This window comes from Mobula hypostoma, chromosome X1 (genome assembly GCF_963921235.1).
Source record: "Mobula hypostoma chromosome X1, sMobHyp1.1, whole genome shotgun sequence".
Taxonomy (NCBI): domain Eukaryota; kingdom Metazoa; phylum Chordata; class Chondrichthyes; order Myliobatiformes; family Myliobatidae; genus Mobula; species Mobula hypostoma.
The window spans coordinates 64,483,129-64,508,210 of NC_086128.1; the positions used below are offsets into that span (position 1 = coordinate 64,483,129).

At 46.4% G+C, this 25,082-nt stretch overlaps 1 protein-coding gene across 2 annotated transcripts in view; it reads right to left on the reverse strand.

The window, feature by feature from the left end:
• LOC134340366 (sorting nexin-11-like) overlaps nucleotides 1-25,082 on the reverse strand; it is a 173,072-nt gene that overhangs the window by 104,324 nt on the left and 43,666 nt on the right. For both annotated transcript variants that reach the window (XM_063037532.1, XM_063037531.1), the window contains 4 exons: nucleotides 18,994-19,134; nucleotides 16,874-16,960; nucleotides 7,688-7,788; nucleotides 748-846 (listed from right to left, as the gene is read on the reverse strand). In XM_063037532.1, the coding sequence (XP_062893602.1) occupies nucleotides 748-846; nucleotides 7,688-7,788; nucleotides 16,874-16,960; nucleotides 18,994-19,017 (311 nt within the window). In that variant the 5' untranslated portion in view covers nucleotides 19,018-19,134. The remainder of the gene's footprint in view (nucleotides 1-747; nucleotides 847-7,687; nucleotides 7,789-16,873; nucleotides 16,961-18,993; nucleotides 19,135-25,082) is intronic.

Here is a 25,082-nt window from a genome sequence, read left to right on the forward strand (position 1 = left end):
CCAGAGGGCACAGATAGAGTGGATGTGGAGAGGATGTTTCCTATAGTGGGGGAGTCTAGGACCAGAGGACACAGATAGAGTGGATGTGGAGAGGATGTTTCCTATAGTGGGGGAGTCTAGAACCAGAGGGCACAGATAGAGTGGATGTGGAGAGGATGTTTCGTGTAGTGGGGGAGTCTAGGACCAGAGGGCACAGATAGAGTGGATGTGGAGAGAATGTTTCCTGTAGTGGGGGAGTCTAGGACCAGAGGACACAGATAGAGTGGATGTGGAGAGGATGTTCCCTATAGTGGGGAGTCTCGGACCAGAGGGCACAGATAGAGTGGATGTGGAGAGGATGTTTCCTATAGTGGGGGAGTCTAGGACCAGAGAACACAGCCTAAGAATAGAGGGATGTACAGAACAGAGATGAGGAGAAACTCTTTTTTAAATCATAGTCGGTGAATCTGTAGTATTTCTTGCCACATGCGGCTGTGGAGGGCAAATCATTGAGTAGGTTCATTAGTCAAGGCGTCAAAGGTTACGTAGAGGAAGCAGGAGAGCGGGGTTGAGAGGGATAATAAATCAGCCATGATGGAACGGACGACCAGAGTCGATGGGCTGAACGACCTCACTCAGCTCACGGACGCATACAAAGTTGGATGAGAAGCTGGCGGGTGGTATTCCGGTGACAGATCCGAACGCCACCCTGCGGCGACACGGGACAGGGTGCCACCGCGCCCGAGAAGCACAGACACGCAGGCTTACCTCTGCAGGAACTGCTGCAGACCCTGTCGCCTCCTCTCGATGCTCTCAGCGTCATTGACCTGGAGGAACGGCCTCTTGCCCGGCAGTTCCGGGAGCGATCTGAAAAAGCAGAAGCAAAAGTAAAATTCAATGCATACCGAAGAAGAATGTGACGATAAGACGTAGGCCATTCACCCATCGACTCCGCTTTCCATCATGGCCAATTTATCATCCCTATCAACCCCTTTCTTCTGCTTTCTCCCTGTAACCTTTGACAACCTAAGAAACAACCTATCAACATCCACTATAAACGTACCCAATTACTTGGCCTCCTGTGGCAATGAATTCCACAGATTCACCAGCCTTTGACTAAAGAAATTCCTCCTCATCTGTATTCCAAATGGACGCCCCTCTATTCTGACGCTGTGTCCTCTGGTCCTAGACTCCCCCACTATAGGAAACATCCTCTCCACATCCACTCTATCTGTGTCCTCTGGTCCTAGACTCCCCCACTATAGGAAACATCCTCTCCACATCCACTCTATCTGTGCCCTCTGGTCCTAGACTCCCCCACTATAGGAAACATTCTCTCCACATCCACTCTATCTGTGTCCTCTGGTCCTAGACTCCCCCACTATAGGAAACATCCTCTCCACATCCACTCCGTGTCCTCTGGTCCTAGACTCCCCCACTATAGGAAACATCCTCTCCACATCCACTCTATCTGTGTCCTCTGGTCCTAGACTCCCCCACTATAGGAAACATTCTCTCCACATCCACTCTATCTGTGTCCTCTGGTCCTAGACTCCCCCACTATAGGAAACATCCTCTCCACATCCACTCCGTGTCCTCTGGTCCTAGACTCCCCCACTATAGGAAACATCCTCTCCACATCCACTCTATCTGTGTCCTCTGGTCCTAGACTCCCCCACTATAGGAAACATCCTCTCCACATCCACTCTATCTGTGCCCTCTGGTCCTAGACTCCCCCACTATAGGAAACCCTTGACAAAGATTAAAGATTACCTTTGCTTGTCATGCCTACATCTAAACAGGAAGTGAAATAGGTCACTTGCATTAGCAAGGATTATTTAGCTCATGAAATATTACAGTCATTTATCACCCCTGATTGTCATTAATAACGAGGGTTGATGAGGCATTGATCAGATCACAGCTGGAGAGTTGTGAGCAGTTTTGGTCCTGTTATCTAAGAAAAGACGTGCTGGTATTCGTGAAGGTCCAGAGAGACTCTAGATTTACCCCAGGAATGAAAGGGTTACCGTATGAGGACATTTGATGGCTCTGGGCCTGTACTCACTGGATTTTAAAAGAATGGGGGGGGTGGGGGAGGGATCTCATTGAAACCTATTGAATATTGAAAGGCCTCAAAAGAGTGGAAGCGGAGAGGATGTTTTCTATAGTGGGGGAGTCTAGGACCAGAGGACACAGATGGAGTGGATGTGGAGAGGATGTTTCCTATAGTGGGGGAGTCTAGGACCAGAGGACACAGATAGAGTGGATGTGGGGAGGATGGTTCCTATTGTGGGGGAGTCTAGGACCAGAGGACACAGATAGAGTGGATGTGGAGAGGATGTTTCTTATGGTGGGGGAGTCTAGGACCAGAGGACACAGATAGAGTGGATGTGGAGAGGATGTTTCCTATGGTGGGGGAGTCTAGGACCAGAGGGCACAGATAGAGTGGATGTGGAGAGGATGTTTCCTATGGTGGGGGAGTCTAGGACCAGAGGACACAGATAGAGTGGATGTGGAGAGGATGTTTCCTATGGTGGGGGAGTCTAGGACCAGAGGGCACAGATAGAGTGGATGTGGAGAGGATGTTTCCTATGGTGGGGGAGTCTAGGACCAGAGGGCACAGATAGAGTGGATGTGGAGAGGATGTTTCCTATGGTGGGGGAGTCTAGGACCAGAGGGCACAGATAGAGTGGATGTGGAGAGGATGTTTCCTATGGTGGGGGAGTCTAGGACCAGAGGGCACAGATATAACCATATAACAATTACAGCACGGAAACAGGCCATCTCAGCCCTTCTAGTCCGTGCTGAACTCTTACTCTCACCTTGTCCCACCGACCTGCACTCAGCCCATAACCCTCCATTCATTTCCTGTCCATATATCTATCCAATTTAACTTTAAATGACAACATCGAACCTGTCTCAACCACTTCTGCTGGAAGCTCGTTCCACACAGCCACCACTCTCTGAGTAAAGAAGTTCCCCCTCATGTTACCCCTAAACTTTTGTCCTTTAACTCTCAACTCATGTCCTCTTGTTTGAATCTCCCCCACTCTCAATGGAAAAAGTCTAACCACGTCAACTCTATCAATCCCCCTCATAATTTTAAACACCTCTATCAAGTCCCCCCTCAACCTTCTATGCTCCAAAGAACAAAGACTCAACTTGTTCAACCTTTCTCTGTAACTTAGGAGATGAAACCCAGACAACATTTTAGTAAATCTCCTCCATACTCTCTCAATTTTAATGACATCTTTCCTATAATTTGGTGACCAGAACTATACACAATACTCCAAATTTGGCCTTACCAATGCCTTATACAATTTCAACATTACATCCCAACTCCTATACTCAATGCTCTGATTAATAAAGGCCAGCAAACCAAAAGCTTTCTTCACCACCCTATCCACATGAGATTCCACCTTCAGGGAACTATGCACCATTATTCCTAGATCCCTCTGTTCTACTGCATTCTTCAGTACCCTACCATTTACCATGTATGTCCTATTTTGATTAGTCCTACCAAAATGTAGCACCTCACATTTATCAGCATTAAACTTCATCTGCCATCTTTCAGCCCACTCTTCTAACTGGTCTAAATCTCTCTGCAAGCTTTGAAAACCGACTTCATTATCCACAACTCCACCTATCTTAGTATCATCTGCATACTTACTAAACCAATTTACCACCCCATCATCCAGATCATTAATGTATATGACAAACAACATTGGACCCAGTACAGATCCCTGAGGCACACCACTAATCACCGGCCTCCAATCTGACAGTTATCCACCACTACTCTCTGGCGTCTCCCATCCAGCCACTGCTGAATCCATTTTACTACTTCAATATTAATACCTAACGATTAAACTTTCTTAACTAACCTTCTGCGTGGAACCTTGTCAAAGGCCTTACTGAAGTCCATATAGACAACATCCACCGATTTACCCTCGTAAACTTTCCGAGTAACCTCTTCAAAAAATTCAATAAGATTTGTCAAACATGACCTTCCACGCACAAATCCATGTTGACTGTTCCTAATCAGACCCTGTCTATCCAGATAATTATATATACCATCTCTAAGAATACTTTCCATCAATTTACCCACCACTGATGTCAAACTCATAGGCCGATAATTGCTAGGTTTACACTTAGAGCCCTTTTTAAACAATGGAACAACATGAGCGATACGCCAATCCTCCGGCACCATCCCCGTTTCTAACGACATTTGAAATATTTCTGTCAGAGCCCCTGCTATTTCCACACTAACTTCCCTCAAGGTCCCAGGGAATACCTTGTCCGGACCCGGAGACTTATCCACTTTTATATTCCTTAAAAGCACCAGTACTTCCTCTTCTTTAATCGTCATGCTTTCTATAACTACCCGCCTTGTTTCCTTTACAATTCAATATTCTTTTCCTTAGTGAATACCGATGAAAAGAAATTGTTCAAAATCTCCCCCATCTCTTTTGGCTCCGCATATAGCCGTCCACTCTGATTCTCTAAGGGACCGATTTTATCCCTCACTATCCTTTTGCTATTAATATAACTGTAGAAACCCTTTGGATTTATTTTCACCTTACTTGCCAAAGCAGCCTCGTATCACCTTTTGCATCTCCCCCTCCCCCTCCAGCTTTCAAATCCCTTACTCACTCTTCCTTCAGTTAGTCCTGACGAAGGGTCTCGGCCTGAAACGTCGACTGCGCCTCTTCCTATAGATGCTGCGTTCACCAGCAACTTTGATGTATGTTGCTCGTTTCTTCTTTTAGCTTTTCTAATTTCTTACTTCAGATTCTTTTTACATTCTTTATATTCCTCGAACACCTCATTAACCCCATGCTGCCTATATTTATTGTAGATCTCTCTCTTTTTCTGAACCAAGTTTCCAATATCTCTTGAAAACCATGGCTCTGTCAAACTTTTAGTCATAGTCATACTTTATTGATCCCAGGGGAAACTGGTTTTCATTACAGTTGCACCATAAATAATAAATAGTAATAGAACTATAAATAGTAATATTACTATTAGTAAATAGTAATAGTCATAGAAATAATAAATAGTAATAGAATAGTAATAAATAGTTAAATAGTAATATGTAAATTATGCCAGTAAATTATGAAATAAGTCCAGGACCAGCCTATCGGCTCAGGGTGTCTGACCCTTCAAGGGAGGAGTTGTAAAGTTTGATGGCCACAGGCAGGAATGACTTCCTATGACACTCTGTGCTGCATCTCGGTGGAATGAGTCTCCGGCTGAATGTACTCCTGTGGATGGGAGACATTGTTCAAGATGGCATGCAACTTGGACAGCATCCTCTTTTCAGACACCACCGTCAGAGAGTCCAGTTCCATCCCCACGACATCACTGGCCTTACGAATGAGTTTGTTGATTCTGTTGGTGTCTGCTACCCTCAGCCTGCTGCCCCAGCACACAACAGCAAACATGATCGCACTGGCAACCACAGACTCGTAGAACATCCTCAGCATCGTCTGGCAGATGTTAAAGGACCTCAGTCTCCTCAGGAAATAGAGACGGCTCTGACCCTTCTTGTAGACAGCCTCAGTGTTCTTTGACCAGTCCAGTTTATTGTCAATTCGTATCCCCAGGTATTTGTAATCCTCCACCATGTCCACACTGACACCTTGGATGGAAACAGGGGTCACCGGTACCTTAGCTCTCCTCAGGTCTACCACCAGCTCCTTAGTCTTTTTCACATTTAACCTTCCCTTTCAACCTAACAGGAACCTAAAGATCCTGTACCCCCAAAATTTCACCTTTAAATGACCTCCATTTCTCTGTTACATCCTTTCCATAAAACAAATTGTCCCAATCCACTCCTTCTAAATCCTTTCGCATCTTCTCAAAGTTAGCCTGTCTCCAGTCAAAAATCTCAACCGTCCTATCATTCTCCATAATTATATTGAAACTAATTGTATTGTGATCACTGTACCCGAAGTGCTCTCCAACACATACCTCCGTCACCTGACCTATCTCATTCCCTAACAGGAGATCCAACACTGCCCCTTCTCTAGTTGGTACCTCTATGTATTGCTTCAAAAAACTATCCTGCACACATTTTACAAACTCCAAACCATCCAGCCCTTTTTACAGAATGGGTTTCCCAGTGTATGTGTGGAAAACTAAAATCTCCCACAATCACAACCTTGTGCTTATTACAAATATCTACTATCTCCTTACAAATTTGCTCCTCCAACTTTCGCTCCCCATTTGGTGGTCTGTAATACACCCCCATAAGTGTTACTACACCTTTCCCATTCCTCAATTCCACCCAAATAGCCTCCCTAGACAAGCCCTCTAATCTATCCTGCCAAAGCACCGCTGTAGTATTTTCTCTGACAAGCAATGCAACACCTCCCCCTCTTGCCCCTCCGATTCTATCACACCTGAAGCAACAAAATCCAGGAATATTTAGTTGCCAATCACACCCCTCCTGTAACCATGTTTCACTAATAGCTACCACATCATACTTCCAGGTATCTATACATGCTCTAAGCTCATCCACATTTCTTATAATGCTCCTAGCGTTAAAATAAATGCATTTAAGAAACTCTCCACCTTTTACTCTCTGTTTATCCTTAATGGAGCAAACAACTTTGTTATCATTTTCTTCCTTGTCCCCTACATCTTTGGTGTGAATGCTCCTGATCTCTGTGGTTTCGTTGTAGCAGCACTGTGTTTGGGTTATGACTGGTGACGACGGGGGGGGGGGGGCTTTGGAATGTGCGGCGTCCAATGAGGGGAGCGTTCTTCTTTCTTGCGTGCCCGAGAGCGAGGGATTCACGGGCTTCTGTTCAGCGGAAGACGGAGAGAGAAGGTGCCAGAACGGGGAAATCGTAGATTGCAAGACGGAGCGGACTTGGAATGGGGTCGGGAGTCGATGACGCCCCGGGGGGAAATCGATGGGGAAACGAACGGATGAGAAAACCGTTGCGCATTAAGACTGTTTCATGAGAATGGGCCCTTTCTCTCTTTTTTTCTTTTCTTTACTAACCCTATAGATAAATTAAGAATTATAAAGCTCAATCGTTTAGTCGCATATGGTGATATGGTGCACTGTTTCTGATTTCATGGTACTGAGTTGTAACAAGGGAACACATCGCGCAGCATTCACCCGAACAAGATTTCTCAAGTTTGGCTGCCTTCCCCTAGATTAACACCGCTGGTCAAACCATAGGGTTACACATTATTGTGCAAAAGTCTTTGTTGTATGTATGTGTGTGTGTATATATATATATATATATATATATATATATATATATATATACACACACACACACACACATATATATATATACATACATATACACACATACATACATACACACACACACATATACACACACACACACACATATATATATACACACACACACACACACACACACTAAGACTTTTGCACACAATACTGTAGGAATTTTATGCATTGCACAGTACTGCTGCCACAAAAAAAATGCACGATATTAAGCCTGATTTTGATTCTGTTCTGTTAAACATTGTGAGCATGCACATTGGCATCGGAATGCGTGACGACACTCGCGGGCTGCCCCTCAGATCACCCTTGGGCATGTTGCAAACGACAGGCCTCCACCACCCGTTTCAATTACGTGGGCTGAACAAACCCTGACCGGATCCAAATTCGAACGCCCTGGAACCAAGGTCGGACAGGAGTCGCATTCCGGGTTGTACTTACACGAGCCCGGCGTTCTTCTGTAGTCGGCGTCTCAGCCACTCGAACTCCCGATAGCGCCTCCGCACGCAGGAGGTTTTCACGGTGAACGCCTTGCTGTTTGTCTGAAAGCGCACGGCAAAGAGACAGTCAGTTAATCAAACTCCCAATGGCATCTCCGCGCACAGGAAGTTTTCACAGTGAACGTCTTGCTGTTTGTCTGAAAGCGCACGGCAAAGAGATGGTCAGTTAATCGAACTCCCGATGGCGTCTCCGCGCACAGATTTTCACGGTGAACGCCTTTTTTGAGTGAAAGCGTACGGCAAAGGGATTGTCAGTCAATCTTGTCCATGGTCTTTCAACCATGCCCGTGGTCTGTCTTTATAAAATTACGTTATTACTTTGCACTGTTGTAACTATATGTTATAATTATATGGTTTTAGTTAGTTTTTCCAGTCTTGGTCTGTCTTGTGTTTCTGTGATATCATACTGGAGGAACATTGTATCATGTCTTAATGCATGCATTACTAAATGACAATAAACGAGGACCGCGTGTCCTCATAATCTGATCTAATAATCTATGTTCACTTGCGGACAAAACGAGAACATTTGTCCCTTCAGGGGATCCGGTGACCCACTATAACGTCACAGGCCATTCGTCCCATCATAGCGATGCTGTACTTTCAGAGCTAGCCAATTAGTCTCACTTTCCGAACTTGTGAGTACCACAAAAAAACTCCTTACAGCAGTTTGGAACCTAGAACAATACAGCACAGAAACAGAACCAATTAGTAATCAGATTACTAACTAAACTAATGTGGCATGAGAGAGGAACTGGCCAAAGTTGACTGGAAAGGGACACTGGCGGGAAAGACGGCAGAGCAGCAGTGGCTGGAGTTTATGCGAAAAATGAGGAATGTGCAAGACAGGTATATTCCAAAAAAGAAGAAATTTTCGAGTGGAAAAAGGATGCAACCGTGGTTGACAAGAGAAGTCAAAGCCAAAGTTAAAGCAAAGGAGAGGGCATACAAGGAAGCAAAAATTAGTGGGAAGACAGAGGATTGGGAAGTTTTTAAAATCTTACCAAAAGGAAACCAAGAAGGTCATTAAGAGAGAAAAGATTAACTATGAAAGGAAACTAGCAAATAATGTCAAAGAGGATACTAAAAGCTTTTTCAAGTATATAAAGAGTAAAAGACAGGTGAGAGCAGATATAGGACTGATAGAAAATGATACTGGAGAAATTGTAATGGGACATGAGGAGATGGCAGAGGAACTGAACAAGTATTTTGCATCAGTCTTCACTGAGGAAGACAGCAGTATACCGGACACTCAAGGGTGGCAGGGAAGAGAAGTGTGCGCAGTCACAATTACGACAGAGAAAGTACTCAGGTAGCTGAATAGTCTAAAGATAGATAAATCTCCCGGACCAGATGGAATGCACCCGTGTGTTCTGAAGGAAGTAGCTGTGGAGATTGGGAGGCATTAGCGATGATCTTTCAAAAGTCGATAGAGTCTGGCATGGTTCCGGATTGCAAATGTCACTCCGCTATTTAAGAAGGGGGCAAGGAAGCAAAAAGGAAATTATAGACCTGTTAGCTTGACGTCAGTGGTTGGGAAGTTGTTCGAGTCGATTGTCAAGGATGAGGTTACAGAGTACCTGGAGGCATATGACAAGATAGGCAGAACTCAGCATGGATTCCTTAAAGGAAAATCCTGCCTGACAAACCTATTACAATTTTTTGAGGAAATTACCAGTAGGCTAGACAAGAGAGATGCAGTGGATGTTGTATATTTGGATTTTCAGAAGGCCTTTGACAATGTGCCACACATGAGGCTACTTAACAAGATAAGAGCCCATGGGATTACAGGAAAGTTACATACGTGGATAGAGCGTTGGCTGATTGGCAGGAAAAAGAGAGTGGGAATAAAGGGATCCTATTCTGGTTGGCTGCTGGTTACCAGTGGTGTTCCACAGGGATCAGTGTTGGGGCCGCTTCTTTTTACATTGTACATCAACAATCTGGATTATGGAATAGATGGTTTTGTGGCTAAGTTTGCTGACGATACGAAGATAGGTGGAGGGGCCGGTAGTGCTGAGGAAACGGAGAGTCTGCAGAGAGACTTGGATAGATTGGAAGAATGGGCAGAGAAGTGGCAAATGAAGTACAATGTTGGAAAGTGTATGGTTATGCACTTTGGCAGAAAATATAAACGGGCAGACTATTATTTAAATGGGGAAAGAATTCAAAGTTCTGAGATGCAACGGGACTTGGGAGTCCTCGTACAGGATTCCCTTAAAGTTAACCTCCAGGTTGAGTCGGTAGTGAAGAAGGCGAATGCAATGTTGGCATTCATTTCTAGAGGAATAGAGTATAGGAGCAGGGATGTGATGTTGAGGCTCTATAAGGCGCTGGTGAGACCTCACTTGGAGTACTGTGGGCAGTTTTGGTCTCCTTATTTAAGAAAGGATGTGCTGAGGTTGGAGAGGGTACAGAGAAGATTCACGAGAATGATTCCGGGAATGAGAGGGTTAACATATGAGGAACGTTTGTCCGCTCTTGGACTGTATTCCTTGGAGCTTAGAAGAATGAGGGGAGACCTCATAGAAACATTTCGAATGTTAAAAGGCATGGACAGAGTGGATGTGGCAAAGTTGTTTCCCATGATGGGGGAGTCTAGTACAAGAGGGCATGACTTCAGGATTGAAAGGCGCCCTTTCAGAACAGAAATGCGAAGAAATTTTTTTAGTCAGAGGGTGGTGAATCTATGGAATTTGTTGCCACAGGCAGCAGTGGAGGCCAAGTCATTGCGCATATTTAAGGTAGAGATTGATAGGTATCTGAGTAGCCAGGGCATCAAAGGTTATGGTGAGAAGGCGGGGCAGTGGGACTAAATAGGATAAAATAGATCAGCTCATGATAAAATGGCGGAGCAGACTCGATGGGCCGAATGGCCTACTTCTGCTCCTTTGTCTTATGGTCTTGTGGTCTAATCCCTTCTGTCTACACAATGTCCATATCCTTCCATTTTTTCAGATTATGAGAACACTCAGTCCTCTTTTATTGTCATTTAGAAATGCATTAAGAAATGATACAATGTTCCTCCAGAGTGATATCACAGAAAACAGGACAAACCAAAGACTAACACTGACAGAACCACATAATTATAACATATAGTTACAGCAGTGCAAAGTAATACCATAATTTGATGAAGAACAGACCATGGGCACGGTAAATAAAGTCTCAAAAGTCCCCGATTCGATCGACTCCCGAGTCCCCGATAGCAGGCGGCAAAAGGGAGAAACTCCCTGCCATAAACCTCCAGGCACCAACAACCGCCGATGCTTTGGAAGCAGCTGACCACAGCCGACATTTTCCTTGTATTCATCTGCCTAGCTAAAAGTCCCTAATGTTTCTGCCTCTACCAACTCCCCAAGCAGCGCATTCCGGGCACCCATCTCTCTCTGAGTAGAACAAAACTTGCCCCTGACATCTCCTCTGCACTCAACCCCTCTCAAACCTCCAATGCACGCCCTCTGGTATTAAGACACTTCAGACCTGGGAAACACTGTCCACTCTGTCCGTGCCTCTCATAACCTTGTCGGATCACAACCCCATCAGATCTCCCCTCAGCCCCCTGCCACTCCAACTAACACCGCTCCCCTTTGAAAGTTCTTACTGAACCCAGGGCGGTAGGCACAAAATGCCGGAGGAACTCAGCAGGTCGGGCTGTATCTGTTGAGGGGAAGTAAACTGCCACCCCCCCACCCCACCTTTTTATTCTGGCATCTTCTCTTATCCTTTTCAGTCCTGATGAAGGGTCTCAGCCCGAAACGTCGACTGCTTGTTCATTTCCATTGATGCTGCCCGACCTGCCGAGCCCCTCCAAGCGTTTTTGCGTCTGTTGCTTTGAGTGACGATTAAATTTCAACTTGATACATGTACTTCGATAATAAATTTACTCTGACAAAGTTCTGTTGGGTCTTAAAAGAGCATGGGAAAAAGACCTGAGTTGTGACTTCTGAGACAAAAGAGTGGGACAAAATTGGCAAAAATGTCAAAACAATGTCAGTTTAAGATCCTACACCGTTTCTACTGGACTCCAGCAAGGTTACATAGATTAGGGTTGAAAAACACCCTGAATGCTGGCACTGAGGTGGATAAAGGGGACTCAGTACATGCTGTCTGGTCCTGTCCCAGAATTCAAGAATTTTGGATTATGATACATATTCAGGCGGGAGGAGAAGATGGCGGCGTAACTCAGCGCACTCAGCTCTCCGGTGAAATGATATCGTATTTGTAAAGTAGGACGCCGTGCACAATTCTGATTTGATGGAGACAGATGTGAGAAGCAGAGGAACATCTGGAGAAATTTCTGAAATGCCCGGTTCGCTGCCGCTGCTACTGTGCGATCGAGAATCTCTGGGGAACTTCCGGTAGCGCTCATGGAGTGAAGTCGCGTTCTTGACTCGCTCCATTACCTCTGAGTTTTCTTCCTTCTGATCAGCTATATTTAGTAACCATTAAGGCATCAACTTTTACAATACTTTGAATTAAATTGGGCTCTTCGATAACTGGATGCGTTTAAGATCTGCTATGTCTAAGAATGGGAAAAACGGGAAGGATGGCAAACCTCCGGTTAAACCGAAAGGTACCGATTTCCCTCCGACTGAACCACCGGTGACTTTGAAAGCTATATCGGAGTTAATTCAAAGGGAAATTTCAACCTCTGTTACGGAGCTGATTCGTGCGGAAATTTCAATTCAGTTCCAGAAAATTGCCGATTCAATCGATAAGATACAAACATCTATTACGGAACATCAGTCGGCTATATCTGATCTTCAAAAATCCACACAACAAAATGAGCTTAAGATGGGGAAAATCAAAGAAACAATTAATGTAATGAAGAAGAAACTTGATTTTCTGACCTTTAAAAACTCTGACTTAGAATCTAGAATGCGACGGCAGAATCTACGAATGATCGGGGTGCGTGAAGCTGTTGAATCTGATAACCCTATGAAGTATTTTTCTCAACTTTTAAAAGATACATTTCCTACTGTATTTCCTGACCAACCACCGTTATTGGATCGTGTTCACAGAGTTCCATCATACTCGCCTAGGTCAGATAGACCTCGACATGTTATTTTACGGTTTCATTACTTTCAAGACAAGGAGAAACTGTTTCGATTCGTTCGATCTAAGGGTTTCATTGATTTTCTGGATCTTAAATTCCGATTCGTGGAAGATTTCAGTAAACCAATCCGAGATCAACAGGTTCGTTACAGATCTGTGATGTCGGAACTCTACAAGATGAATTTAAGACCAGCGCTGCTGTACCCTGCACGTCTAAGGATTCATACGTCGGATGGAGCCCTCCGTTTTTTTGACTCTCCATCGGATGCCCAGAGTTATTTGGATCAATTTTCACCATCAACATCTTAATTGTAATTTTTTAACTATCTCCGCTGATCTGAGGCTGTGAATTTGTCGGTCTTAATTTTTTTTTGCCTTATATGGGCAGAAAAGTTTATTTTTGATTACTTAATATGGTTGCTAAACTTTCTTTTTAACTGCATCATTTCTTTCTTTTTCCCAGGGGATTCTGGGTGGTTACTTCCTTATTGTCATTTTACGTATTTCCTTTATGGCCTTAAATTTTGTAGTTTTTTTTAAATCTATTTTGTTTTGTAGGTTTTTATAACTAGTTTATGTTCATAATCTTATTTCTTTTTTGTTGTTCTGTTTATTCATGGGTCTGGGGTTTATTGCGGTTTTTTTTCATATATTTTCTGGCTTTTATTCTGTTATGTGTTTATTTTAATTGAGTTATCTTTTTTTATTCTTTTACTGTTTTATAATCAGCTGATCTTTTTTATATTTACACTGTTTTTTAGGGAGCGTATACCAGAAGTCATGGGGGTAGTTTTAGTGCTTGCTTCTTTCGGGCTGGTCTGCGTTAGATTTAGCCTTGGGGTCATGGGGTGAGGGGTGGTGGGAGGGGCTTCACATTTTAGTTTCTTTCTTCTTGGGCTATATACATTATTGAAGTACGGGTTGCGTTCTTCTTCCCGGTATCTCTTGTATGTTCTGTTCCCTCTCCGGGTTCGTGGGTCGAGCCTATCGTCAATCCTCCTTGTTGTGGGTTGACTTTAGGGTTTATGGAGTCTATTATTAATTTTGTCTGCTGGAATACTAATGGTCTTAATCATCCTATTAAAAGGAAAAAAGTTTTTAAAGTGTTCCGGAGACTTAAAGCACAAATTTTATTCTTACAAGAGACCCATGTGCGGAGGGGGGACAGACTACGTTTTTTTAAATTCTGGAAGGAGCAACAGTTCCATTCGAACTCCAATGCTAAAATTCGAGGCGTCTCTATTTTTATAGACTCCTCGGTTACTTTTATACAACATGATATTATTTCTGATCCGAATGGTAGATTTCTATTGGTTAGTGGTTTACTATTTAATAAAAAAGTAGTTTTGGTTAATGTTTATGCTCCTAATATGGATTGTCCGGAATTTTATAAATCATTATTTAATCAGTTTCCGAATTTGAATGAGTTTTCATTGATCTGAGGCGGAGATCTTAATACCTGTTTGTCTCCAGCTTTGGACCGTTCGGCTCCTTTACGGACCTTACCTAATAAATCTGCAACTTTGATTAATTCATTTCTTTCTGATTCTGGGTCGACGGACATTTGGCGCTTTTTGCATCCTCAGGAAAAAGATTTTTCTTTTTTTTCACATGTTCATCATTCCTATTCAAGAATTGATTATTTCTTTATTGGTTCTCGTCTTATTCCCTCAGTGATTAAATGTGATTATGATTTTATAACCATTTCGGATCATGCTCCACTTAAGCTTTCTATTAAAATTCTGGCCAATATACAAAATAATAGACAATGGCGTTTTAATTCGCTGTTGCTTCAGGACTCGGACTTTGTTAACTTTATGAATGAACAGATTGATCTTTTTTTTACAATTAACCATACAGAGGATATTTCTGTTAACACTCTTTGGGATACTTTTAAAGCTTATATTCGTGGTCAGATTATCTCGTATTCTGCTGCTTTGAGGAAGAAGCTGAAGCAGGAGGAGTTGGTAATTGTGGACAAGATTAAGGAAATTGATAAGAAGCATGTCATAGCTCCTTCTGAGGAGTTATATAAACAAAGAACTGAACTTCAAATGGAACACAGTTTATTACTCTCGTCTTCAATTGTAAACCAATTAAAGAAAACAAGAAGTGAATTTTATGTACACAGTGACAAAATTGGTAAACTGTTGGCTAATCAATTGAAGTCTAATTATACTAAATCTCAAATTAATCAGATTTATAACCAAAATGATCGACTAATATTTGATCATGTGGGGATTAATCAAACCTTCTGTGATTTTTACTCTTCCTTATATCAATCAGAGTCTCAAGATTCTAAATATATGAATGATTTTTTAGATAATTTAGACTTCCCTGAGATTTCACAGGATATGGCTTCTATGTTAGATACTCCTATTACCATGGATGAGATTAAGAATGTTATTTTCTCTATGAATTTGGGGAAAGCTCCTGGCCCTGATGGGTTTACCGTAGAATTTTATAAATGTTTTGCTCCTTCATTAATCCCTTGGCTCCGTAGGGTTTTTGAGGCTTCATCGAAACTTGGTAAACTTCCTGAATCTTTTAATAGAGCGTCAATCTCTTTAATATTAAAGAAGGATAAAGATCCTGCTCAATGTGCATCTTATAGACCAATATCTTTATTAAATGTAGATTCTAAAGTTTCTTCTAAGTTATTAGCAAATAGATTAGAAAAAGTACTTCCCTCTATTATTTCGGAAGACCAAACGGGTTTTATTAAAGGTCGTTACTCTTTTTATAACATTCGCACACTGTTAAATATCGTTTATACTCCCTCACAAAATGTTCCTGAGTGTGTTATCTCTTTAGATGCCGAGAAAGCTTTTGATAGAGTAGAATGGCCTTATTTATTTAAGGTGCTTGAAAGGTTTAATTTCAGCTTGAAATTTATATCCTGGATTAAACTCTTATATTATTCTCCTGTGGCCTCGGTCCGTACTAACTCTTTAAGTTCACCATTTTTCCCTCTTTTTCGAGGTACTCGACAAGGCTGTCCTCTTAGTCCCTTATTATTTGATATTGCATTAGAACCTCTTGCAATTGCCATTCGAGAATCTCTGGAGGGAAGGCCTCAAAATCCCCGGCTTCGCCTGCTGCTGGCAACCGAGGCTGGGGTCGAAGCGTCCGGCAGAGATGGTGCTCAGTACTTGGTGTCGGAGGGCTGAGCAGAGCTCGAAGTTTTCGGACGACTGAGAGTCGGACTGTGGTCGGGCATGGTAGGGAGAGTTTTCTTCCTTCTCCCGTCTGCGTGAGATGTGGGACTTTCGAGAGACTTTGAACTCTTTTACTGTGCTCACGGCCTGTTCTTCATCAAGTTATGGTATTGTTGCACTGTTGTAACTATATGTTATAACTATGTGGTTTTATCTTGTGTGCAGTTTTGGGCTCCTTATTTTTAGAAACGATACACTGACATTGGAGGGTTCAGAGAAGATTCACAACAATGATTCCAGGAATGAAAGGGTTACCGTATGAGGAATGTCTAGCATCCCTTAGGCTGTATTCTCTGGAGTTCAGGAGAATGGGGGGAGGGGAATCGCATAGAAACATTCCGAATGTTAAAGGACTTGAACGGATCAGATACGGCAAAGTTATTTCCCATGGTAGGGGATTCTAGGACAAGAGGGCACGACTTCAGGATTGAAGGAGGCCCTCTTAGAACTGAGATGTGGAGAAATTACTTTAGTCAGAGGGTGGTAAATCTGTGGAATTTGTTGCCACGGGCGGCAGTGGAGGCCAAGTCATTGGGTGTATTTAAGGCAGAGATAGATAGGTTCCTGATTAGCCAGGGCATCAAAGGGTAATGGGGAGAAGGCAAGGCAGTGGGGATGACTGGAGGAATTGGATCAGCCTGAGACTGAATGGCGGAATAGACTTGACGGGCCGAATGGCCTACTTCTGCTCCTATATCTTATGGCCTGATACTACAATGCACTGCTGCTGGAAAGACGACAATTTCACAACGCTTGCCGGTGATGTTAATCCCGGTTCTGACTCTGAGAAGTAAACCGGTGAGGGTGGTGGGGTGCATTGTTTTATCAGGTGACAGAGCGACGACGTCCACACTTACGTAGAGGAATATTTTATAATCGACGTAGGGGACCCAGGAGCTTGGATCTTGCACCTGTGGATCCTGCACCCTCACGGTGATGAACTCCTGCGAAAACAAGAGCGTTTCAGCGTTAGGGGCCGGGAGAGGAAAGCAGCTTTACTCAGAGTTAGGGCTGCTGGGAGCTTCTCCCTCCTCTGCCCACGTGCGGCCGAGCCCGTCACAGGCAAGGCCCTCCCCTCTTGAGCATATCCGGCCTGGGATGTAAGCACCAATGCCCAGGGATGGAAAACGGCTGCAGAAAGTGGTGGATGGATGAAGCCCAGTGGGAGACCCCAGCATCACTGAGCACAGTTACAGGAAGGGTTGCTACGAGAAAGCAGCATCCATCATCGGGGTGGGGGGGGCGGGGGGGACAGGCTCTCTTCTCACATCTACCATTGAGGCCTCAGGACCCACGCCACCAGGTTCAGGAACAGTTATTACCCCCTCAACCATCAGGAAGGAGGTACAGGAGCCTCAGGTCCCACACCACCAGGTTCAGGGACAGTTATTACCCCTCAACCATCAGGAAGGAGGTACAGGAGCCTCAGGACCCACACTACCAGGTTCAGGAACAGTTACTACCCCTCAACCATCAGGAAGGAGGTACAGGAGCCTCAGGACCCACACCACCAGGTTCAGGAACAGTTATTACCCCTCAACCATCAGGAAGGAGGTACAGGAGCCACAGGACCCACACCACCAGGTTCAGGAACAGTTATTACCCCTCAACCATCAGGCTGTTGAACCAGCGGGGATAACTTCAGTCAACTTTGCTCACCCCATCACGAACTGTTCCCACAACCCACTCTCAAGGACTCTTCATCGCATGTCTCGGTGCTTATTTCTCACCAGCTATCAGTGACGAAGACCACTGCCCTTTGAACAGAAACGCACGCAACTGATGCTACTTGAAAACCCTTCGCTCCGAGCACAGAGACAAGGAAAATCGGCAGAAGCTGGAAATCCAAAGGAACACACACACACACACACACACACACTCACAGACACGCACACACACACACACACACACAGACACACTCACAGACACACACACACACACGAGGCCAGGCAGCATCGACAGAAAGGAGCAGACAGTCATCGTTTCGGGCCGGGACCTTTCACCAGGACCAGACAGCGAGGGGAAGCAGTCCTGATCTTGCGCACGTTGCTCCAAGCACAGAGCTGTGTCTAACAGCCACACAAGTACACGCGACTGACGCCAGTGAGAAAGTTCGGAGGCAGCCTCCTGTCCCAACTAAGCAGCACAGCGTCCCAAGTACACGAAGGGAATCTCTGCTACTTTTTTGATTAGATTTTGTCCTTTAAGAGTTGCCCCTGACTAACCGATGACCCAATTAACTGGAATCCATTCATTTAGTATTTTAAAGATTTCTTTCTATTTACTGTGAATGCCTGCAAGAAAATGGGTCTCAGGGTTGTATGTAGGAACTTAAAAAACACGTCCTATGTTTGGTCTTCGGCCCACAATGTCTTGCTGACCATGTAACCTGCTCTGGAAACTACCTAGAATTTCCCTACCGCACAGCCCTCTATTTTTCTAAGCTCTAAGCTATCTTAGAGTCTCTTAAAAGACCCTATTGTATCTGCCTTTACCACCGTCACTGTCAGTGCATTCCACGCACCCACCACTCTCGGCGTGAAAAACTTACCCCTGACATCCCCCTTGTACCTGCTTCCAAGCACCTTAAAACTGTGCCCTCTCGTGCTCGCCATTTCAGCCCTGGGAAAAAGCCTCTGACTATCCACACGATCAATGCCTCTCAGCATCTAGTATCAGGTCACCTCTCATCCTCCGCCGCTCCAAGGGGAAAAGACCGAGTTCACTCAACCTATTCTAATGAGGCATTCTCCCCAATCCAGGCAGCATCCTTCTAAATCTCCTCTGCACTCTCTCTGTAGAATCCACATCCAGGCAACCAGAACTGAACACAGCACTCCGAGTGGGGGTCTGACCAAAGTCTTGTATAGCTGTAACATTCGAACCCAATCCCACGGTATGTGGCGACATACACGTACTCTGATAATAAACCTGCTTCAAACTTAAGTGGGAGAAGATGGCAGGGAAGAATTGTTACCTCTTCCTCCTGGTCATTCATCATTTTGTTCCCGGTCGTTCTCAGGGCAGCATCTAGAAGGCGCGGACGCACAGAGATAACCCGCGCATCAGCGTCGCAAGTTCTTCTCTTTTGTTGTCCTTTACAAGTCTGACGGACCACCTGAAAGCCAATGCAGATAGGATCAGTTGTGTTGTGGGGGGAGAGGGAGGTAGCAGGGGTGTGATCAAGCATTCTAATTACTCCCGGCCCGACCTCCCTTTATCTGTTTGGGTGGCCGAGGTTAGCACGACATTACGGCTCGGGGGGGGGAGGTCAGAGGTCGGAGTTCGACTCCGGTGTCCCCGAAGAATGTTTCTCACGTTCCTCCCACGTGCGTGTGGGCTCCCCTCTGGGCGCTCCGGTTTCCTCGCGCGGCCCACAGACGCACCGGTTGGTAGGGTAATCGGCCATTGTCCCACGATTAGACTAGGGTTAAATCGTGGGATCGCTGGGCAGCTCAGTGAGCCTGAGGGCACGTTCTGCGGTGTATCGCAAAATAAATAAATAGAAAGATAGAGATAGATATCCCCCCCGTCACCGCACCATAAACATTTTAAACCCATTTTAAGCTGTTTAGGTTTTAATGCATGCTGGCATTTACATAGTTACACATGTTTTATTTTGGGGAGATTTTGGGAAAAAGCACAGCTCGAGTGTGCTTGATGGCTGGGTTGAGCTGTCAATCACAACGATGTCTCCCCATCCCGTGAGGAAACGTTCGCAGAAGCAAATCGCCGAGATCCGGGAACAACTCACCCCAGCCAGATTTTACATTATATCCGCACTTTAACCCTCTAACTTTACATCTTATATCAGGGGTCCCCAACCCTTTTTGCACCGCAGACCGGTTTAATATTGACAATATTCTTGCCGACGGGGGGGAGGAGGGGGGGTGTTCAAGTTCAACAGTGCGTGACGGGGAATGAGGAAAGGTGCAGCTGACTCATATCGTTTCCTTGCGGCCCGGTGGTTGGGGACCACGGTCTTATATAACTCTTCATTCTTTATAATTATCGAATGCTGTTTATTTTTTTGTTCAATGTCACACCCCGACTAGCAAGCACACGTGAATGTACACTAACCGGCCACTTGACCCACTCGTTAGCGCTAATATCCCATCAGCAAATCGATGCATAAAAGCACGCAGGCATGGCCACGAGGTTCAGTTGCTGCTCAGGCCAAACATCAGAATGGGGGAAGAAATGCGATCTCAGTGGCTATGACTGCTGGTGCCAGACGGGCGTGGTTTGAGAATCCCCTGGGATTTTCACACACAACGGTCTCTAATCAGGGGTTCCCAACCTTTTCTGTGCCGCGGACCAGTACCATTTAGCAAGGGGTCCGCGGACCCCAGATTGCTCTGGTTTGCAGAGAACGATGCGAAAAACAAAAAAAAATCCAGTGAGCGGAAGTTCTCTGGGCAAAAATGCCTTGTTAATGGGAGAGGTCAGAGGAGAATGGTTCAAGCTGACGGGAAGGTGACAGTAACTCAGACAACCAGGCGTTACAACAGCGGTGTGCAGAAGAGCATCTCTGACCGCACAACACGTCGAGCCTTGAAGGGGGCGGGCTACGGCGGCAGAAGATCGCAAATCTCCTGAACTTAACAAAGAGAAGTATGCGTTTCCGCACATTCAGTTCTTTAACCACTAACTTTCATTTTTTAAACAACTCTTTACTCCTGATAACCGCTGGCTGTTTCTTCTTGCAAGGCAGCAAATTCCAGTTAATTGGGACGTCACTTAATTCGGGCAGCCGCTTACTCAGGACCGCTCGTAAGGAACAAAAACTAATGGAGAAAATGGCTGGGATTGCCTCTGTTTATTCGGGGCACTGTGCCGCTTAATCCTAGCGGGAGACTGTTGCCGAAGTTTCTGACTAGCGCCAGCCTCGTGCGCGACTTGCATAGCCCTTAAACACTGCAACGTGCTCTGCATCGGCTGCGTGCACTACTGCTCAAAAGGCAGTGACTTTTTACCACCGACAGTTGGCGAGAAACGAGCAGCAAGACAATTACAGAACTGTTTCGCTCACTCCGGTTTCAATCATTCAGGCTTGGAGACGCTAGGAAGAGCCGGGAGTGAAAATGAAACAATTCTGCCACTTCAGCAAGTTAGGAACTACGAAGAGTTTAAAAGGTGTCAACAATCATCTTGAATGTCACAATGAAAATGAAGATTTAGAGGATGCAATGTTGAAAGTATTGCATATTGTAACGGCGACTCCTTTGCTTCCATCTTTGGAAACAGCTCTATTTCTATCTCTTTTTTCCCTTCTCGGGGTACTTTTGAAGGCAGCGTCCCTTATTAAGGATCTCCAGCACCTAAGGATGTGCCCTTTTCTCACTGTTGCCATCAGGAAAGAGGTACAGAAGCCTGAAGGCACACACTCAACGATTCAGGAACAGCTCCTTCCCCTCTGCCATCAGGGAGGAGGTACAGGAGCCTGAAGACACACACTCAACGATTCAGGAACAGCTTCTTCCCCTCTGCCATCAGGGAGGAGGTACAGGAGTCTGAAGACACACACTCAGTGATTCAGGAACAGCTTCTTCCCCTCCGCCATCAGGGAGGAGGTACAGGAGCCTGAAGACACACACTCAGCGATTCAGGAACAGCTTCTTCCCATCTGCCATCAGGGAGGAGGTACAGGAGCCTGAAGACACACACTCAACGATTCAGGAACAGCTCCTTCCCCTCTGCCATCAGGGAGGAGGTACAGGAGTCTGAAGACACACACTCAACGATTCAGGAACAGCTCCTTCCCCTCTGCCATCAGGGAGGAGGTACAGGAGTCTGAAGACACACACTCAATGATTCAGGAACAGCTTCTTCCCCTCTGCCATCCGATTCCTAAATGGACATTGAACCCTTGGACACTACCTCACTTTTTTTTAATATATATTATTTCTGTTTTTGCATTATTTTTAATCTATTCAATATACATATACAGTAATTGATTTTATTTATTCACTATTATTATTACTTTTATTTATTATTATTTTTTTCTTCTATATTATGTATTGCATTGAACTGCTGCTGCTATGTTAACAAATTTCACGTCACATGCCAATGATAATAAACCTGATTCTGATTGTGTAGTACTCTAGTAATGTTGGTAGTGTTCTAATTTGTTCTGCATTTCATCTAAATACATCATTTGTTGGTCGGCTAAAAGGTAGTTTGCCTTTTTTTTTAAATAGGTTTTTAACTATTTCTATGAAACTTTGGCTAATTGGGGCAGCCGCTCAATTGGGCTAAAATGTACTGGTCCTAAGTAAGTAAAGTCATCCGTTAGTCTTGCGAGACTGTGGATCTGCGCCTGGAAAGTCTTCACTCTCCAGGGCGCAGGCCTGGGCAAGGTTGTATGGAAGACCGGCAGTTGCCCATGCTGCAAGTCTCCCCTCTCCACGCCACCGATGTTGTCCAAGGGAAGGGCATTAGGACCCATACAGCTTGGCACCAGTGTCGTCGCAGAGCAATGTGTGGTTAAGTGCCTTGCTCAAGGACACAACACGCTGTCTCGGCTGGGGCTCGAACTCACGACCTTCAGGTCACTAGTCCAATGCCTTAACCACTTGGCCACGTGTTGGTCCAAATTAACAGGAATCCACTGTACATACAAATGTTGATTATGGTACCCCAAGATTGTTATAGCTAGCGGTGGTAATGGGGAAAAGGTCCCACTACCTATTAAATGCTCCCAACACCATGCATCTCAAACAGCCTCTGACAACCAAGTCCAGCTCCCGGCCTTCACGTGAGGCTTATCTACTAAGCCCGGCGGAACCGTTTCTACTGACTGGAAAAGGGGCAAAATTGGGTCAGTGGTGCCTTAAAACCAGTCACTCTGGGCAGAAGTGGCCCATCAACTCATCAAGGAGAAGGAATATTGATCTCAAACCTCCGCTGCCTTGCGGCTAACACCCACTCACGGGGAAGGCTTCGGGAGCGAACCCCAAGGGGGAAAAATCTGGAGCTGGAGTCCCTGAGGCAGTCCCTACGTTGAGTTCAACACTGACTGGCAACTCCTAGCCAAACCGTATCGGTCTCTGCCCATCAGCTGCGTGGAGAGGGGGAGCCTGCTAGACGGGCAACAGCTCGCTCTCCACATCGTACCGCCCCGGCTTAGGGCTAGGACGCAACATCCACGGTTGACCCCGACCAATGGAGTCCTCAGGTACGGCAAATAAAGGCGTGGGAAAATGAGATTGCTGTCCAACCTGGCGTAGAATCAACAGGCTAAAGTGATAGCCTTTTGAGCACGCACTAAGGTATTACGAAAAGCTACTGCTTGTAGGAGGAACACGTTAAGCTTCATGTCCCCACCTCCAAGAGCACCAGTCACAGAGCAAGTCTGAATGCAACAGGGACTATTATCCAGTCTGCTGTTAAACTAGACTCAACAGACATGCAGTGGACAGCATCCTGACGAGCTGCATCACTGCCCAGTTCCGAAACTGGACTGAGGCGGAGAACTGGAACGCTCGACAGCGGTCAGTCAAAACTGCCCAACGCATCACCAGCACCAGCCTACCCACCGTCACGGACATCGATACAGAAAGGTGCCGGGAAACAGGGTCAGTAACATCATAGAGGATCCCACCCACCCTACTCACGGACTGTCTGTCCCACTTCCGTCAGGAGGAAGGCTACGTAGCATCCACGCCAGGACCACGAGACTCAAAAACAGTGACTTTCCCCCAAGCAGTGAGGCTGATCAACACCTCCACCCACTGACCCACCCCCCCACACCACCAATCACCCACCGACCCACCCCTCCACACCCCCGAAATCACCCACCGACCCACCCCTCCACACCCCCGATCACCCACTGACCCACCCCTCCACACCCCCAATCACCCACTGACCCACCCCTCCACACCCCCAATCACCCACTGACCCACCCCTCCACAGTCCCAATCACCCACTGACCCACCGCTCCACACCCCCGATCACCCACTGACCCATCCCTCCACACACCCCCAAACACCCACCGACCCACCCCTCCACACACCCCCAAACACCCACCGACCCACCCCTCCACACCCCCAATCACCCACCGACCCACCCCTCCACACCCCCAATCACCCACCGACCCACCCCTCCACACCCCCAATCACCCACCGACCCACCCCTCCACACACCCCCAATCACCCACCGACCCACCCCTCCACACACCCCCAATCACCCACCGACCAACCCCTCCACACCACTAATCACCCACCGACCCACCCCTCCACACCCCCAATCACCCACCGACCCACCCCTCCACACCCCCAATCACCCACCGACCCACCCCTCCACACCCCCAATCACCCACCGACCCACCCCTCCACACCCCCAATCACCCACCGACCCACCCCTCCACACCCCCAATCACCCACCGACCCACCCCTCCACACCCCCAATCACCCACCGACCCACCCCTCCACACCCCCAGTCACCCACCGACCCACCCCTCCACACCCCCAGTCACCCACCGACCCACCCCTCCACACCCCCAGTCATCCACCGACCCACCCTTCCACACCCACAATCACCCACCGACCCACCCCTCCGCACCCCCAATCACCCACCGACCCACCACTCCACACCCCCAATCACCCACAGACCCACCCCTCCACACCCCTAATCACCCACCGACCCACCCCTCCACACCCCCAATCACCCACCGACCCACCCCTCCACACCCCCAATCACCCACCGACCCACCCCCAATCATCCACCGACCCACCCCTCCACACCCCCAATCACCCACCGACCCACCCCTCCACACCCCCAATCACCCACCGACCCACCCCTCCACACCCCCAATCACCCACCGACCCACCCCTCCACACCCCCAATCACCCACCGACCCACCCCTCCACACCCCCAATCACCCACCGACCCACCCCTCCGCACCCCCAATCACCCACCGACCCACCACTCCACACCCCCAATCACCCACAGACCCACCCCTAATCACCCACCGACCCACCCCTCCACACCCCCAATCACCCACCGACCCACCCCTCCACACCCCCAATCACCCACCGACCCACCCCCAATCATCCACCGACCCAC